At 38.7% G+C, this 19,549-nt stretch overlaps 1 protein-coding gene across 1 annotated transcript in view; it reads left to right on the top strand.

Moving 5' to 3' along the window:
• LOC123504943 (polycystic kidney disease protein 1-like 2) overlaps window positions 1-19,549 on the top strand; it is a 137,348-nt gene that overhangs the window by 35,689 nt on the left and 82,110 nt on the right. The window contains exons 5-6 of the mRNA XM_045255901.1: window positions 8,583-8,665; window positions 9,232-9,347. Coding sequence (XP_045111836.1) covers window positions 8,583-8,665; window positions 9,232-9,347 — 199 coding nt within the window. The remainder of the gene's footprint in view (window positions 1-8,582; window positions 8,666-9,231; window positions 9,348-19,549) is intronic.

The following is a 19,549-nucleotide window of genomic DNA, read 5'->3' as shown; positions in this document are numbered from 1 at the left end:
TGTCCGATGCCGCAAGTGCATCGCTGTTGAAGATTCCAGAAGACGGCAAGGATAGGCATGAAACCTTTGTCAAAGAATGTCTTGAAAGTGCGGAACGTTTTGAAAAACCAATTGCAAACATCATCTCCGCACATTTGCAACTGAATGTGTGGCAAATCGAAAAGCAGGCAAGAACACGAAAGAGGCACAACTCAAATGCAACAGTGCACTTCTTGGCCGCATTGCCTTCACTGCAGCAACAAGTAACACTGACCTAGAGCATGTCTTCTCATTCCCATTGACACCTGTGCCACTCTCAATGTGTCATAGTGATGGGACGATGGTTCATACAGACAAAAGCAAGTTGTTCAAACTTCTTGAAGGTACTGTTAGTGACCACGGTAGCCCAACATTTATTGGAACTCACATCATCGACGGCAATTTTCAGTTTCACAGCATGTCACCAGATCAGCCAGAAACATATGGGGAGCTCTCACGGAACATCCTGCTGACTAGTTTGGCGTACAAGTCCCGGAGGATCGACATCATTTTCGATACTTACGAAAGACCATCAATTAAGGACTGTGAGCGAGAACGCAGAGAAGCTGTAGTTGGAGGAAAGTTGGTTATTGAAGGACCTCAACAGAAGAGAGACTCAAACTTCAGGAAACAACTTGAGAGGAGTCATTCAAACGAGAGTTGCCTGTCTTTCTAACGAAGGATTGGTCAAACAGCAACTACCTGCCCCTTCTAGATGGAAGACAGGTGTTCTTGGGAGTGATGGGAGAGTGCACGCGTTATTTCGTGGATGATGGCGAAGTGAAGTCAGAAGCAGTTCCGTCTTTAAACTGCAACCACCCTGAAGCTGACACCAGAGTCATCCTTCACATGATTGAAGCGGACAAGAATACCCCTGGTGACATTGTTGTTCGAGCTTCTGACACGGATATTCTGGTGTTGCTACTCCATCACATCCATAGAATCACAGTCACAGTCTGGATGGAAGTTGGTACTAAAGGACAAGGTAACCTGCGTTATGTAAACGTTACGAAGATTGCTGCCGCGATTGGCAAATCTATGTGTGCTGCACTCCCCGGCCTACACGCCTTCACTGGATGCGATTACACCTCTGCTTTTTCGCGAAAAGGCAAGAACCGGCCTTATTCAGTTGTCAGCAAAAGCGACAAGTTCCAGAGGGCATTTGAATCATTGAGCAAAACTGTCCTAACAGAGGAAGTCATCGCGACCTTGAAGGAATTTGTCTGTGTACTGTACGGAGCGCGTAAACCTGTTCCATTAAACAAGCACCGGTTCAATGTGGTCGAAAAAAACCTACAAGAGAAAGGCAACAGCAAAACATCCGTTTGACAAACTTAAAAGCATTGAGGGCAGCAGCATTCCACCCTGTGAATCTGAACTTGCACCACACATTGATAGATGTGCATTTGTTGCCAGACTTTGGGGCAGTGCGCATCAGAATGACCTGCAGAAAACACCCGCATGTGGTTGGGAAATCATTGACGGTGAATTTCGCATCATTTGGTTCAATGGTGAACAGATGCCCCCTGCCCTCATTCCAGAGATACCGTCCGAAAAAGAGGTGGGACATGAAGATGGAATAGATGATGATGCCGACGAAGATCATGATCCTCTGCTTGGGGATATGGAGTCATCGGATGACGAAACCAGTGATGAGTTACATGAGTAATGTGTCGAGACGCTGGTCCATTTGTTCAGATAAACTAAGGAAAGGGGGTGTATTTGATTAGGAATTTTCAGTAATGGCATTAGGTGCATTAGCTAATCAATCGCCAATCGTAGGACAGCAGTTCATCAGTGGTCAAAACACCCCATCTTATCTACAAACCCCATGGCAAATCGGGTCTTAAGTTGTGGTTATAGTGTCTTGGGTCATTAAGTGACGTTTTGAAAAAAGAATTTTTGTTGCACTCAAAAGTTTAATTAAATCGTTAATTAGTCATTAATTAGAAGGCGTCTTAATTAGTAACCCCAGACATTTTTATGTCTTAAATTACATTTTTGTCCATTTGAGACACTGTGTCATCCATAACAGGTATAAAAATTGTTGCACTACCTCTTGGGTAGAACTCCATAATTGGGGGTTCCCATGACCCTCAGGGGTCAAAACACCCATCTTATCTACAAACCCCAGGAAACATCGCGTCTTAAGTTGTGATTATAGTGTCTGGTGTCATTAAGTGATGTTTTGAAAAAAGAATTTTTGTTGCACTCAAAAGTTTAAATAAATCGTTAATTAGTCATTAATTAGTGCGTGTCTTAATTAATAACCCCAGGCATTTTCACGTCTTAAGTTGTGCCACTTTCTTTTTTGGGGTATTCTGAATGCAACAAACTTGAAATGGATGTTGCACTCAAAATTATGATTAAATGGGTCTGGGGTCACATTTTGGGGACCCTCAGGGGCCAAACCCCAGGATTGTGCAACTTAAGATGTCCCATCCCTTCATCCAGATGCAAAGTACAATAGAATTACACCCTCAAACCTTTTGCACTCTTCTTCTTCTTCTTCTTCTGCAGCTGCTCCCATGTTCATATGGGGTCGCTGTTCCTCACTAGTCTTCTCCACAAGGCTCTGTCCCCAAACTCCTCTCCACTCAATCCTCTCTCCCTCAGGTCCTCTCCAATACGATCCTTCCATCTTTTCTTTGGCCTGCCACGTCGTCTTCTTCCCTCCACTTCCATATCCAATATCCTTCTGCCGACATATCCTTCTTCTCGCCTTTTGATATGACCGAACCATCGCATTCTCCTTTCTTGTACTTTCTTTGTCACCTCCGTTACTTTGGCTGTTCCTCTTATAAAATTGTTTCTCACTTTATCCCTCCTTGTCACCCCAAGCATCCACCTTAACATTCTCATCTCAGCAACCTCCAACTTATTCTCCTGTGCTTTCTTTATTGGCCACGTCTCCGCACTATATAACATGGCAGGTCTAACCACCGATTTGAACACTTTTCCCTTTACTCTTGCACTAATTTTTCGGTCACAGAGCACTCCAGTTGTTCTTTTCCAATTCTTCCAGCCCGATTGGATACGGTGAATGATCTCTCCATCCAGGTTGCCGTCCGCTGATATATGAGAGCCCAAGTATCTGAACTCCTTCACACCCTTTAACTTCATATCTTGCATCCATACTTCACTCTCCTGTCGACCATTAAAATTCAGATACTCCGTCTTCTCCTGCTAATTCTCAAACCTCTCTCCTCCAATGCTCGTCGCCATCTCTCCAACTTTCTCTCCACACCATCTCTACTTTCATCCACCAAGACGATGTCATCCGCGAACAACATAGTCCACGGTGCCTCCTCCTTTATATTTTGAATACTGTCATCCATGAGTAGGTTGAACAGATATGGGCTCAGAGAAGATCCCTGGTGCAGGCCCACTCTCACACAGAACTCCTCTGTTGCTCCCACACTGCTCCTTACCCTCGTCCTTGAGCCTTCGTACATGTCCTGGATCACTCTCACATACTTCTCTGATGCTCCTTTTCTTCTCATACTAGCCCAAACTTCCTGGCGTGGTACTCTATCATAAGCTTTTTCCAAATCAATGAAAATAAGGTGTAACTCTCTTTGTTTCTCCCCATACTTCTCCAGCAGTTGTCTTAGCGCAAAGATTGCATCGGTAGTACTTCTCCCGGCATAAAACCAAATTGTTCTTCTCCCACCTGTGTTTCTCCCTTACTCTTCTCTCAATTATCCTTTCGTACAGCTTCATTGTATGCGACATTAATTTAATTCCTCTGTAATTTTTACAGTCCTGTATGTCTCCTTTCTCTTTGTATATTGGGACAATATCGCTGCATCTCCATGCATTTGGGATTTTCTCCTTCTCATAGATCTTATTTACCAACCAACACAGCCACTCAAGCCCTTCCTCTTCTAAACTCTTCCACACCTCTACAGGTATGTTATCCGGCCCTGTTGCCTTCCCATCGTTCATCCTCCTCAAGGCTTGTTTGACTTCCTCCCTTTTGCACTCAATACTATGAATAAAAGTCAGCTAGCTCTCCAACTATCGGCCCCAGGAGTGACAGTGGTGAAGCGCAAGGTGGAGGAGGAGTGGAATCATCCACCGAGCACCGCTTCCTTTTCTTCCTATCTGAAGACGACAAAAGGGAGGGGGGCAAAGGAAGAGACTGCTCCGTGCCTGACATCACACTGCTCAATAAAAGAGACAGAGACAAGACGGTCATAATACACCATATGGCGTCACTGTAAGGCGGCATTAACCTTCGTACAAACTCCACACTGTTTGTCTATCAGAAAAATGTAGTCCATCGATGTGCTTTTCACCCACAGTCAACTTAGGACTGTTCAGGAGAAAGCTTACCCAACGAGACGTTGCTTGGAGTAGAACGGAGCAAGAGCAGCTAGATGCATGACTGCAAGGAGGTAGCAACCGACTGACGGTGGAATGCAAGGATTCTAGGGAGGATATACGGGTTCAATGGGCGGGCTGGAGTAATTGATTAGGGAACCTCGCTTCTAACAGATGGTGCATGGGTCGCAGGTAGTAAGGGGGTGAAGGATGGGGGGATCCATCAACGGGGGAGGATCAGCGCCGTTACAAGATTCAGACAGTCAGTCAGTCACGGGAATGAGCACAAGGTATATCAGCCATCGCCCGCCTCCACCTGGGCCATACCACACTCAGTGCTCACTTACATCACCTAAGTCTGTCTTGTGACCCCTTCTGCCCTTGGTGTAGGACTACCCCTGAGGCCATGGAACATTTCCTGCTTCAATGCCCACGCCTTCTCTCTCAACATACTGCATTACGCTCTTGGCTCTCCGCCCTGGCCATCACAACACTCAACCTGCCCACCCTCCTGGCGGCCTCAGGCGTCCACCTCTCCTGGTAACCTGCTGTCCTTCGCCTTACTTATGCCTTCTTGAGGAAGACCGGCCAGCTACCACACCTGTGATACCCACACAGGACTACCCCAGGGCTCATAAGGATGCATAGATCTTCATGGCCTCTTTTGGATCCTTATGACCCTTGGGGTAGTCCTGGGTGGGTATCATAGGCGTGGTAGCTGGCCGGTCTTCCTCAAGAAGGCACAAGTAAGGCGAAGGACAGCAGGTTGCCAGGAGAGGTGGATGCCTGAGGCTGCCAAGAGGGTGGGCAGGTCGAGTGTTGTGATGGCCAGGGCGGAGAGCCGGGAGCGTAATGCAGTATGTTGAGAGAAGAGGCGTGGGCATTGAAGCAGGAAATGTTCCATGGCCTCAGGGGTAGTCCTACTTCAAGGGTAGAAGTGGTCATGAGACAGTCGACATATGCGATGCAAGTAAGGAGTATGGTGAGGCCCAGGCAGAGGCGGGCAGAAAACGCATATATATATATATATATATATATATATATATATATATATATATATATATATATATATATATATATATATATATATGTTTTATTTGCCTTATAAGTTCATAACCACGAGAAAATGCAGGGAAAAATAGGAGGTGGGGGAGGAAGCATGGGAGAAATTTTAAGTTACTCCTAATAACATTTTCTATGAAAGTACTCGCTTCCAACAGATGGCAGCACCATCACTGTTCTCACTTTAAACACTTTAAACGCTTTAAACACTTTATTATGTTTGCCATTTGTTTACAGATTGTGAATAACAAATAAATTACATAAGACAAACAGCCCTTTGCAAGTAAATACTTTATGGGCAAGAAAAAAAATTATATATATATATATATATATATATATATATATATATATATATATATATATATATATATATATATATATATATATATATATATATATATAACATTTCAAACAAAAGCAAAATAGAAAACACTGAATTAAACAAAGAGAACAGTATTAACTAAAACATTGAAAGAAGAGAGAGAAAAGGAAAAGATATTAAGAGAAAATACATTTACCTGATCTCACCTATGTTTGCTATGTGTAAGTGTTAGAAGACTCACTTACAATGGTGACAAAGTTAATCATATTATAAATAAAAATAATAATTATAATAATAATAACAATAATAATATGATAACAATAATAATACAGTAATAAAAAGAACATAAGGACACAAGGATAACAATAATAGTAATAATAATAATAATAATAATAATAATAATGATATCAATAATAATAATAATAATAATTATAATAGTAATGAAGATAATAATAAGAACAGAATTTAGTGACAACTGTAAAATTTAGTGATGAAAATAGTAGTAATAAAGAAAATAATAGTAGGGATAATAATAATAATAATAATAATAATAATAATAATAATAATAATATAATAATAATAATAATAATAATAATAATAACACTAATAATGGGTAATAATAATAATAATAATAATAATAGGTAACAATAATAATGATAATGATAATAATAATAATAATAATAATAATAATAATAATAATAATAATAGTAGTAATAATAATAAAGATGATATTAATAATGCTAATAAAGTGGTAACATATTCTTTCAAGAGAAATAATGACAACTGAATTTGACAAAAGCAACCAGTTATGGTGTATAGACTAATAGGATGACAATAAATGTTTCTTGAAATTGTTTTTGAAAGATGATAAGCTAGTTGATTGTTTAACATGCATGGGCAATAAGTTCCAAATTTTAGGTCCTGTGTAGAGCAGAGAATGCTTGAATAAGGTGAGTTTGTGCGGGTATGTTGAGTGAGTTTTATTTCTGGTGTGGTGGCCGTGTGCAGGTTGGGTATTAAATACATTGTTGTTAATCATTTTAAACATGTATGAGGCAATGTTCAGTTTAGACAAATCATCCAAGTTCAAGATATTTAAAGATTTAAATAAAGGAGGAGTATGTTCATTGAAGTCACTATTACTAATAATCCTAATTATTTTTTTGTGCAGAACATTAAGTTGATACAGGTGACAGGGATAAGTTTGAGACCAGATTGGGTTACAATAGATTACCTGTGGAAAAATATGGGCATAGTATAATCTAATGAGAACTTCAAGTGGGGCAAAATGTTTTACTTTAAGTAGTAGTGGAATAATTCTAGATATCTTTAAACTTAGTTGGAATAAATGATGTTTAAAAGTGAAATTCTTATCAATGGTTATACCAAGGAATTTTAATTTACCTATCTGTAAGATGTCAGCATTTAGAATTGTTAAATTAGGTTGTGGCTGGTAGGTGGTTATAGAGTTAGAAAATAGGGTAAAAAACGTTTTGGATGTATTAACTGTAAGTCGGTTGGCTATGCACCAATTTGAGAATTTTAATAGTTCAGTGTTAGCTTTGTAGATTAATTCTGTTAGATTTTTCCCAGTCAAGTAGAGTGTAGAATCATCAGCAAATGGTATGGTGTTTAGTGAATCAGATGTGTTGCAGATATCATTGATATATATAAGGAACAGAATGGGGCCCAGTATACTGCCTTGTGGTACACCTAAATACACTGGATTAATAGGGGAACATGTATTATTAAATGATGTAAACTGTTTTCGATTATTGAGATAGGAGGCAAACCAATCATGAATGCAACCACAAATACCATAGTGATGCAATTTGTCAAGGAGAATATTTGGTTGGACTGTGTCAAAAGCCTCCAAACTTTAACCCACACCAAAACTTTCTCTCTGTATATTCCTTGGTGGAATGGTAGCATGGCATCTTGTTGGCTACCGGTGTGACGTCAGTTGAAATTCGTGACGTGAAATTAATATTGTGGTGAGACAACCCGCCAAGCTAAAAAGGTCACAAAAAGAAGAAGCGGCCAAGTCGCCAGAGTCTCCGCCGTCTGTGGCCGATCTTATCATCTCTACTTTATGTTTTGGTATTCCATGTAAGATTTCACTTTATGCATTACAAAACAATCCTTCCTTTGGGGCAATGTTTGTAAAAAGCTAATAGAAATGTTGCTTTGTGAACATATGTGCATATATATAAGAGAGTAACACCACCTCCAGAGGTGGTGTTCCCAGCAACCTCAGAGCAACCTCATCACCATCCTTCCAAGCGTTCATGGAAGCCATTTTGCGGCAGGAGGTTGCTCTGAGGTTGTTAAAGAATCTTGGATCCAGCTGCAGGAACGCTAGAGACAGGCGGGGAGCCAGACAATCACAGCGAAGCTGCTGCATTTGGTCCCTCACCCGTCAAATTCAAACCCAGAAAATTCGCTAAAACGGATGTGGTTGTATGTTATGTGGACTTTTTGGTCTAACTTTATATAGTATGTTGAACCGGAAATTCATTAGACGAATGTTCATTAAGCGTAGTATTACTGTATATGTATCGAAAGCTGTTTGTCTTGGATTCTAAGTACCAAAATGTCCCATAATCCCTAAGCATAGATATTCAAAATTTCAATGTAAAAATTTGTCCATGTTAAGGTCTTTCTGTTAAAAGGTGTTCAGAGGCATAGGTTAGTCATTCAATATCATGTCCTTTTATGAAGGAGGCACCATATATGTTAGAGGTATTTCAGGTTTCCAAGTCCCCAAAGGTCTCACAATCTGTCAATTAAGATATTTGACATTTCAATATAATTTGTTAATGATGTTGAATGTGAAAGAATTTGTTTTTTACAGTGAATCTTGAAATTCCAATTAGTTCAACTGTAATGCGGCAGAAGAATGTTATTGACACTACAATCAGCAGAGCAAAAGAACAGGTTTGTTGACAGAAATATATTTGATTTTCTTTCATTCACACACACTGAATATTTTTTTTTATATTTTTTGTTTCTTTTGTCCTAATTGTTTTTTCATATCTTGATGCCATATTTTAACATTTCATCTAGAGAGTAGTATGTATTAATTGTAATTTTCTTTCATTTGTTCCTTCCTTATTCCATTTTCTTTTATTTGTCTTCTAATTAGGATATTTTTTCTGGTTTCTGCTACATTCTTACACGCTTGATTATTTCCGTACCTGTATTAATACAAACGTTATTTCGTCACCACGTGTGTGCAGAACTATATTTTTGCAGATCAATATTCTGATTTAGAAGTATTTTCTTTCCTTTCCTCCATTCATATATTTTCTAATGTCCTATTTGACATTGCTGTGTATTTTCATTACTTTTTTATTGCAGTCTAATTATTTCACACTTTTTTGTATTTATTTCCTGTTTCCCTATTCATGTAATATATTCTTATGCACATACACACATTGCTGTATATTTCATACTCTTTGTAATGTGTTGGCTTCTAATAAATGTTACCTTTTCTTTTGTAGGTTAATCAGATGATGGATATACTGGCAACATTGGTTCAGGAAGTACGGGATCGCACTGTGGATGGGGAGACTGTGGTGGCTGAAGCTCCTAATGGTGCTTCTATGAGGGTGGCAAAGTAGGTGATAGAATGCTAATGGAAATGTACTTATTATTTAAGTTCAAGGGGTGCCAACCTAAAGCAAAAAGATTGAGCAAAAAGTCAAGCTTTTTTTCCATTTACAGTGGACTCAATAGTCGAAATGTCATAATAGTTGAACTTTTCAATACTTGAATGCAAAAGTTCAATTTAATACTAAATGAAAATACCTGATAGTCAAACATCCACACATGTGGTTATAAACAAAGGTTCCTGGCCCCTTCCTCCTGCCCTCCACCAGTTGTGGTGCCACAACCATCAGAATAACATTTTTCTTTATTCTGTGTTTAGTATTTCTTTTATAAACTTACATTAACACTAAAGCCTTATTAATGGTGAAAATATCTGGCAATCGAATTGCTGCACACGTGGTTGTTAACAAAGCTCTGGCCTCTCCCTTCCCGCTGCTGCTATTTTCCCATTCTGATACTGGTAATACTGAAAAAAAATACTGGTATTCTGGATACCAATGCACATCCCTAGTCCTTCCGCAGTCATAAGAAAACAACAATTTTTTGCTTTCTGTCAGTAATTTTTCATTTAGAAACTTATAATGGTACCAAAGAGGCTTATTAGTGGTGAAAATAAGGAATCTAGTGAGAGTGCAAGTGTTTGTGAGCCACAGCCCTCTACTAGTGGGTTCACAGGAATCACACCAGATGTTTTCATGGATTGTGGTTCCTCCAGTGATGACCTACCTCCTCTCCACCGTTCTCTCCTCTTCTACATTATTCATCACTCATCTTCACTTAGGGTATATGTACAAATCAAAATTATGAAAAAGTATTACATAGAAATTTTTATAAACTTAAGGTTTTACCAAGATTAGAACAAATGACCTCATTTATAGGTATTGATAGTGAAATTTTTTTGATACTCGAACAGCCATTTGGAATGAATTAAGTTTGAGTGTTAAGTCTCCACTATATTTCTCTAATTGTTTTTGTATTTCCTATATTGAGCAACATATAAGATGTACTGTCATACCTCACCCAACACGACAGCTAGGTTCCTGAGCTCGTTGTGCACGGCGAGATTCGTGTTGGGCGAATAATAGGCCCTATGGTAAAATAGGGGTTAGGTTCCCAGATCCTCCCCAAAAAACTTTTTTACCAAAAAGACAAATAAAAAAACAATAAATGAAGTACCAGACACATATTTTATTTAACTACAGTACTAGTACAGTAATACTCTGCTTAACGAACAGGATAGGGGGTGTCAAAGCTGTTCGTAGAGCGGAAATTTGTTAAGCGGACGTAATTTTCCCATAGGAAATAATGAAAATAGGAAGGATGTGATCTGGGCTGGTCCCCAACGTACCCCATGGGTTGAAAAAGAAATATACAGTAAAAGTCCTGAAATCCGGAAGTCATGGGAGTTCAGGCATTCCGGATTCTAGGATTTTCCGGATTGTAGGATAGTAAGGTTGAAAGTAAGATTAAAATCTTGAGGGCACTATGTAAAACCCACTAAATTAACCCCAACTTGCTATATCTCTTTGTAGTACTGTCATAACATCTTACAGGGATTGCTACTACCACCAGTCCACTGTGTACTTCCTCACCGCACCACAAAAGATTTATGTAGGCTTTTTTTTTTCTTGAAGATTTGCCAGACTGGGGGGAGTGGCATGGGCCTTTCCAGCCATTATGGCAGCCCATATGTGATGATTGCTCTTTTCCTACTTGTCAACTTGTATTTGTGTGGGTGATTTCACTATTTTACGTACGCTATTCCACCATCCACATATACTGAGAAGTTAGAGTGATTGTACTGTACTGTACAGTACCCCACATAATATGTATACAGTCCACAATACTTATGTCACACTTTATAAAATCATTTTAAGTATAATACAAAAAACATTTTGTAACATAAAGCGGCCCCTAGACGTTCAGTATTATTACGCAATATTTTGGTTTGTGCAATATAATTGATCGTGTGTGGGCAGTATTGAAAGATTGTGCAATATATTGTGTGATTTTCAAAAACTTGAAAATATATTGCGCAAACGGGATAATATTGTGTCGTCTGTTGGCTATATTGCGCAATATCCTGTCAGTTTCTCTCCAGCGGTCATGTGAGGTGTTTGTCTCTCTCCTCAACCACGCGTATCATGGGTGACAAGAAGGCCGAAAAAGAATTCATTGTTGAATTTATTGAGGTGTATCGTGGTTTACCCTTCTGCGAGCCTTTTTTCTTCCCTTTCTTACGACTTGCTGCCACAGCAATCATCACGCAACACAATTCAGAGTCAGTCAACATGTTGACGTTATGAAGTTCTGGCAGGGACTGACTGTTTGCACAATGTATTTACCTATTTGTATTTACCTATTTGTGTATTACAGGGCCCGAGCTAAGCTCTCTGTGTCCTGTCTCCTTGTCCATTCCTGTCATATCTCTCTTTCATCTGATTGACACACCGCATCAACGACATGACTGCTCAGTTTATTCCACTTATCAATGCTACGATGCGGGAAACTGTATTTTCTCACGTCATTTAGACAGATGTCCTTTATTAGCTTTTTTCCATGTCCTCGGAGATAATTACTTGTGGTCACCTTTATCAACTCTCTATCCAGTATGTCAATCTTGTTCACCAATTTATACATAGTTATCATGTCTCCTCTTGTTCTTCTCTCTTCTAATGTGGTCAGCCCCAGCTTCCTCAGTCTTTCCTCATAGTCTAACTCCCTGAGTCCTGGTACCATCCTTGTTGCCAGCCTTTGTACCCTTTCTACCTTCACATTTTTCTTCATATGCAATGACCAGACACATGCTGCATCTTCTAGCTGGGATCTTATTAAGGTACATAATATCTTCTTCATCATTCCTTCATCTAGGTAGTGGAATGCAAGGCCAATATTTTGAAGCATGTTGTATGTTTTCCCAAAAATCTTGTTAATGTGTTTCTCTGGTGACAAAGTGTTCTGCAAGGTTACTCCTAAGTCTTTCTCCTCATTGGTCTCTTTAATTTTCTCATCACCCAGTCTGGAATCCCAGTTTGGTCTGTATCTACTTCTTCCCATTTTCATAACATGGGTCTTGTCTATATTAAATTCCATCTGCCACTCTTTACTCCACTCATATACTTTATCAAGATCTTCCTGTAACTTTTTACAATCTTCCACATTCTTTACTCTCCTCATAATTTTAGTATCGTCCGCAAACATGTTCATATAACTGTCAATTCCTACTGGCATATCATTAACATAAATCAAAAACATGATGGGACCCAGCACTGACCCTTGTGGAACTCCACTGGTTACCTTCTTCCACTCGGACTTCCTCTCACCACTGTTCTCATTTCTCTTCCCATTAAGTAATTTTCCATCCATTTTGCTAGTTTATCATTTACTCCTCCAGTCATCTTTAGTTTCCACATCAGTCTATTGTGTGGTACTTTATCAAAGGCCTTTCTCAAGTCCAGGTAGATAGCATCCACCCATCCCTCTCTATGTTGCAGTATGTCAGTCACTCTTGAATAAAAACATAATAAATTGGATACACACGATCTTCCTTTTCTGAAACCAAACTGCCTTTCACTCAGAATGTTTTCACTTTCTAGATACTCACTCCACTTAGCTTTAATTACTTCTTCACATACCTTGCACAATATACTAGTCAACGATACTGGTCTATAATTTAGCGGTTCCATTCTACTACCATTCTTATATATAGGCACAATGTCAGCTCTTTTCCACTGTTTCAGGACTAATCCTGTTCGTATGGAGGTATCCACAATATCAAATATGGGGTTCAACAATTGATCCTTACATTCTTTTAGCAACCTCCCAGATATGCCATCAGGCCCCATTGATTTATTAATATCCAGATTGCTTATAATTTTCCTTACGTCTTCCTTAGTAACTATGATGTTCTGCATTTGCTTTATTTCTGTAGGCCTTCCTCCCATAAAATGCTCCTCCTTTGTAAACACTTTGCAAAAGTTGTTGTTCAAAATTTCAGCTATCTCTCCTGCCTCTTCATATACTTCTTCCCAGTTTTTTACCTTTTCTATTGCCTCCCTTTTATTTAGTTTTCCATTTATGAATTTGTAAAACATTTTTGGGTCACTATCACAGTTTTCCACCACCCTCTGTTCATATTCCTTCTGTGCTGTTCTCCTTACTTCAACATATCTATTCCTTGCTGTTTTGTAGCCTTTCCTTGATAATACATCACTGCTTTTCTTAAGTTTCTTCCATGCCTTTTCTTTGTTCTTTTTTGCTTCTTCACAATTTCTATTAAACCACTGTATATTAATTAAAGTCCCCTTCCTGTAATATGGCACAAACTTTTTCACAGTGGAGTTATACAAATCCATGAATTTATCGTACTTCAATTGCATATCTCTTTCCTGGTATACCACGGACCAGTCAATTTCATTAAAGAACTCCCTTATATGGTTATAATTTGCCCTAGTATAATTCAATTTTTCCTCCCTGGGTTCCACAATCTTATTCATGCTTAATTCTGTATCCAGCTCAAAGCTTAGGACATCATGATTGCTTTTCCCCAAGGGACTTTCATGTTCAATTTCCTCTTTTAGAGAGATGCTCCTGGTAAATACCAAATCCAATCTTGCTGCAACATCTTGTCCCCTGCACCTTGTTGGTGATCTCACCCACTGTGCCATCAAGTTATTTGTTGCTACCTTTAACAATTCTTCTGCCCATTCACCACCATTCACCACTTCGTAGTCTTCCCACACTATTTCTTTGCAATTAAAGTCTCCAACTATCATCACTCTATCCTTTCTGATGAGTTCTTGCTTCATTCTGTCTAGAGTATTTCTCATCACCATTTGGTACTATTCATATTCCCAAGCACTGGTTCTGGGTGGTATGTATACTGTTATAATATTAATTATCCCTCTTGCCATCTGTTATAAGCATACTTATCACTTCCTCATTTCTCTTGCTATAGTTCACCTCCTTCACTATCAGATCATCCTTAGTAAGAACCATTATACCACCACCACCTTTATTTTTTCTATCATTTCTCCATACTTTGTAGTGTTTTACAACAAACCAGTCTAGCTTTATTTCGGGCCTTTGCTTTGTTTCCACTACACACATTATGTCCGGTTCGTTATTTCTTAGGTAATCCATACATTCTAGCCTCTTAGACAGAAATCCATCTATGTTCATGTAAGTAACTTTTATTCCATTCCTAGTCTCGTTCTTTCATGTAATGTCTATTCTGTCTGTTTTATCCACCACTTCTTTAGCCTCCCATTTCTCATCTTCCAAAAAATCTTGATCTTTTCCTCCTCTGTTCTTTCGTCATTCCTCTCCTTCACTTCAGATACTAGCTCCTTCATCTTCATTCTCTCATCTTGTGACATATTTCTTCTTATGTAAATGGTTTTGGTTTCCTCAGAGTCCTTAAGTTTCCAAGCCCTCCTCAACAAGGCCTCCGCTGCCACCTGAGACTTTAATTTCAATTTTAATGGTCTATTATTGCCTTCCTCAAAAGCTCCCAATCTCACACTTTCTTCTACCTCAGCATATAGGTCCTCTTCTTCCACAGAGATCTTGTTCAGTAAAGACTTAATCTTGTCATTTTCCTTATCCCTCCTGTCCTGCCAGTTCCTGTTAGTTTCCTCCCGCAATCCTATTATGATCACACATTTTTTCTTTTCAGCGATATCTCTCACCACATACTCATTTTCCTTTAGTGCCTTTACCATTTCCCTCTGCGTAATCCTTTTATTTTCCTCTTTCTGCTTTTTTACTATCTCTCTAAATGACCTTTGTACTTCCAGATGTTCATGATTCACTTCTTTCATCCTAGTGTCAATTAGATTAATTCCTCTTTCTTCAAGTCCCCTTCGGATATTTTTATCTCCATTTCCATGAGATTAGCCTTCATTTCTTCGCATTGTTTCCTTAGTTGTTGGTTTTCTTTTTCCATCTCTACTTTTTCCTTCAACAGCTCTTTATTCTCTAGCATTAACAAGTAGATCTCTTTTTTTAAATGAATCATTCTCGGCTAGAACTCTATCCAGTTTTTCTTCTATTGTCAAAATGCTTAGGAACTTACTCTCCAGCGCCTGGATTCTTGCATCCATGTGGTTGTACGTCTGTGCTCATGATTGCGCAATATATTGCACAACCTTCAATATCGCCTCCATATGGTACAATCTTTTGCACAAACCAAAATGTTGTACAATAATATTGACCGTCTAGGGGCCACCGTCAAAATATTGTGCAACCCACATTGCGCAATAATATTGAACGTCTAGGGGCCGCTTAAAACATTTACTGATGTCTGATAAGGGGAAACAAAAAGAAAGGAAGGCCTCCAACATCATACGCCAGCCAATCACGTCACCGGTGTCTAGCGTACACCAGCTGGACCACCCACGCAGATAACAGGACTCCGCAACACACACACAAGGGGTATACAAATGAATGATGATATAAGATATAAGTGCCCATTGGGAAAGAGTGAATTAGAAATGGATATAGAAGAGGGAAAGGAAGATAGAGACGATTCATACAAAAGAGACCGATTAAATTACAGAAAGGCTGATATTGAGAATCTCAAGAACTATTTTAAAAACGTAGACTGGGAGGAGATGGAAAACTCAGAGACAATGCAAGACAAATATAACTTATTTTTGGAAATATACAAAACAGGAGTCAGGGAATATGTCCCAAAATATAGACCTAAAGAAGAAGGAAAAAAAGATTAGTTTAATGCAAGGTGTGCCAAGGCAAAGGAGAAAAGAGATGGAGCATGGAAAAGGTGGAGGAGAAATAGGAATCCAGCAAATAAGGAAAACTTCAAAGCAGCAAGAAATGAATATGTTAAGGTGAGGAAAGAAGAGGAAAAGAACTTCGAAAAAGACATTGTCGAAAAATGTAAGGAGCAACCAAAATTGTTCTATAGATTCATAAATGAAAAAATTAGGCAAAAAGAAACAATAGAAAGGTTAAAAGGAGAGAATGAGATGGTGGAAGACCCAAAAAGTATGGCAGAACTATTAAATAAAAAATTCCAGGTCTTTACTAAGGAATCCAAATTTGAGAGGCCACAGAGTAATAGAGAGACAATCTATATGAAAGAGATTAAAGTAACCAAGCTTGAAATAAAAGAGTTAATGAAGGAACTGGATGAAGAGAAGGCAATGGGACCGGATGAAGTCTCAGGCAGAATACTGAAAGAATGTAGGGAAGAACTAGCAAGTCCTATATACAACATCATAAAATGCTCAATAGAAAATGGAACAGTGCCAGTAGAATGGAAAAGAGCTGAGGTGGTTCCCATATATAAGAGTGGAAGGAAAGAAAAACCTTTAAATTACAGACCGGTATCACTAACTAGTGTAATATGCAAGATGTGTGAAAGAATAATAAAGAAACAATGGATCGAGTTCCTTGAAGACAACAAATTAATATCAAATAGCCAATTTGGTTTTAGAAAAGGATGGACTTGTGTAACTAATTTATTGAGTTTCTATTCTAGAATAGTTGATAGATTACAAGAAAGAGAGGGATGGGTTGACTGCATTTATTTGAATTTAAAAAAGGCGTTTGACAAAGTGCCACATGCAAGATTACTGTGAAAATTAAAGGAGAAGGGTGGCTTAAAAGGAAGCACATTGAGATGGATAGAAAATTATTTGAGGGTGAGAGAAATAAGGACGGTAGTTAAAGATATGAAGTCAAAGTGGAGAGCAGTAGAAAGCGGAGTGCCACAGGGGTCAGTATTGGCACCAATACTTTTCCTCATTTATATTAACGACATGCCAGAAGGAGTGAACAGCTACATAAATTTGTTTGTGGACGATACAAAACTGTGCAGAGTTATAAAGCAAAAGGAGGATTGTGAAATACTGCAAGAAGACCTAAATAAGATCTGGGAATGGAGTAAAAAGTGGAAATGGAATTCAATGTGAACAAAAGCCATGTCATGGAAATAGGAAAGAGTGAAAGACGACCTGTGGGAATCTATAAGATGGGAGATGGAGTAGAACTGGAGAAAGTAAAAAAGGAAAAGGACTTAGGAGTGACGATGAAAGAAAACAATCAACCAGTAAGCCATATTGATAGAATTTTTAGAGAAACATATAATTTGCTAAGGAATATTGGAGTAGCATTTCACTACATGGACAAAGAAATGATGAAGAAATTAATAAGTACTATAATAAGACCCAGATTGGAATATGCAGGAGTAGTGTGGACCCCTCATAAAAAGAAACACATAAGGAAATTGAGAGGCTACAAAAAATAGCTACAAGAATGGTTCCAGAATTTGAAGGGATGACATATGAGGAGAGACTAAAGGCTATGGATCTACCAACCCTGGAACAAAGAAGGGAGAGAGGAGACCTGATACAAGTTTATAAATTGATCAACGGAATGGACCAAGTGGATAATGAGAAACTGATCCTGAGAGAAGAATATGACATCCGAAGCACAAGATCGCATAGTAAAAGCTGAGAAAGGAAGATGTCTGAGAGATATTAAAAATATAGTTTCCCACAGAGATGTGTTGAGACGTGGAACAGTTTAGATGAAGAAGTAGTGTCTGCAACGAGTGTGCACACTTTTAAAGTAAAATTGGATAAGTGTAGATATGGAGACGGGAATGCAGGAGCACACGAGCATAAAGCCCAGGCCCTGTAAAACTACAACTAGGTACAACTAGGTAAATACACACACACACACACACACACACACACACACACACACACACACACACACACACACACACACACACACACAGAGAAGAAAGAGTTTTTCTGGAGAATCTTGGATATGAGACTGAGGAAGTGGTTCATAACCCAGAAAAGTACAGTAAGAAAGGACTAAAGAAACTTACGTATGAGCGGAATGTAATGTATTCCAACATAAATGGAGTGATATCGGGGATTTTAGAACTCAACGATTACTTGAGGATAAGAACCCAGATATTGTGGGTCTTACTGAAACAAAACTGAGAGAGGAGAAGACCTGATGATGGTTGGAGAAGGAAATATAATGTTTGGAAAAGAAATAGAGTAGGTAAGATGGGAGGAGGAGTGATGTTGCTGGTTAAAAAGATATAAAGGTGGATCAAGTGAAAGAAGGTATGGGAAAGGCAGAAGTGCTAAAGATCAGAGCAGAAACTAATGAAGGAAAAAGAGGCGCTACATAGTGGTGTACGTACCACCTAAGACAAATGCATGGTCAGTACAGGAATATGAAGAAATGATAAGAGATACAGGAACATGTCTGGAAGAAATGTTGGGTGGCTGTGAACGAACTATAATGATGGGAGATTTTAATTGTAAAGAGGTGTGTTGGGAGGACTGGTCAATGGAGGATCAGAGACAACATGGGAAATACACTATTGACACTGGCAATGGAAAATGTGTTAACTCAGTGGGTCAAAGAAGATACTAGGTTTGGAGGAGAGGAGCATCGTCAAGACTGGACTTGGTCTTTAGTACAGAGCCAATGGTCATTGAAGAGATGAGGGTGGAGTGCCCTTTAGCAAAGAGTGATCATGCAGTTTTGGAGTTCAAGGTGATAGATGAAGAGAAATCTAGAAGAAATGAAGAATATAAAGTGGGAAGATGGAATTATGCCAAGACAGATTTTGGAAACCTAAAGAAATTCTTTCAAGAGACAAATTGGATGAAATTCAAGAGTGCTAAGGAGCAAATGAAAAGTGGAAGGAATTTATAAAAATATACAAAGAAGGTGAGAAAAATTTGTACCAATAAGACAACATAGAGAAGTTGGAAAGCAGGACTGGTTTAACGATAGATGTGAAAAGGCTAGAACAAGAAAAGAGGATGCATGGAAGAGGTGGAGAAGGAAAAGACGGATTAAGCAGTGGGAAAGTTACAAAAGAGCAAGAAATGAATATGTGTTGATTAGAAGAGAAGAAAGAAAGAAACAAGAAAAGGATATAATTGATAAATGTAAAGACCAACCAAGGCTTTTTTACAGACATGTGAACAACAACATCAAAAATAGAGAAAGTATTGAAAGTTTAGAAGTAAATGGAGTTTGCAGTGAGGATCCCAGGGAAATGGCAGAGGCTATGAATGGATGCTTTCGGAAGGTATTCACAAAGGAGACTGCTTTTGACAAGCCACTGGTAATGGAACAGAAAGGGATTATGAAGGAGTTTCAAGTAACTGTGGAGGAGATCAAGAATATGATGGGGAGTCTAGAAGT

This window comes from Portunus trituberculatus, chromosome 17, assembly GCF_017591435.1.
Source record: "Portunus trituberculatus isolate SZX2019 chromosome 17, ASM1759143v1, whole genome shotgun sequence".
NCBI lineage: Eukaryota > Metazoa > Arthropoda > Malacostraca > Decapoda > Portunidae > Portunus > Portunus trituberculatus.
The sequence above is the reverse complement of the archived record's forward strand: the minus strand, read 5'-3'. Positions and strand labels throughout refer to the sequence as shown.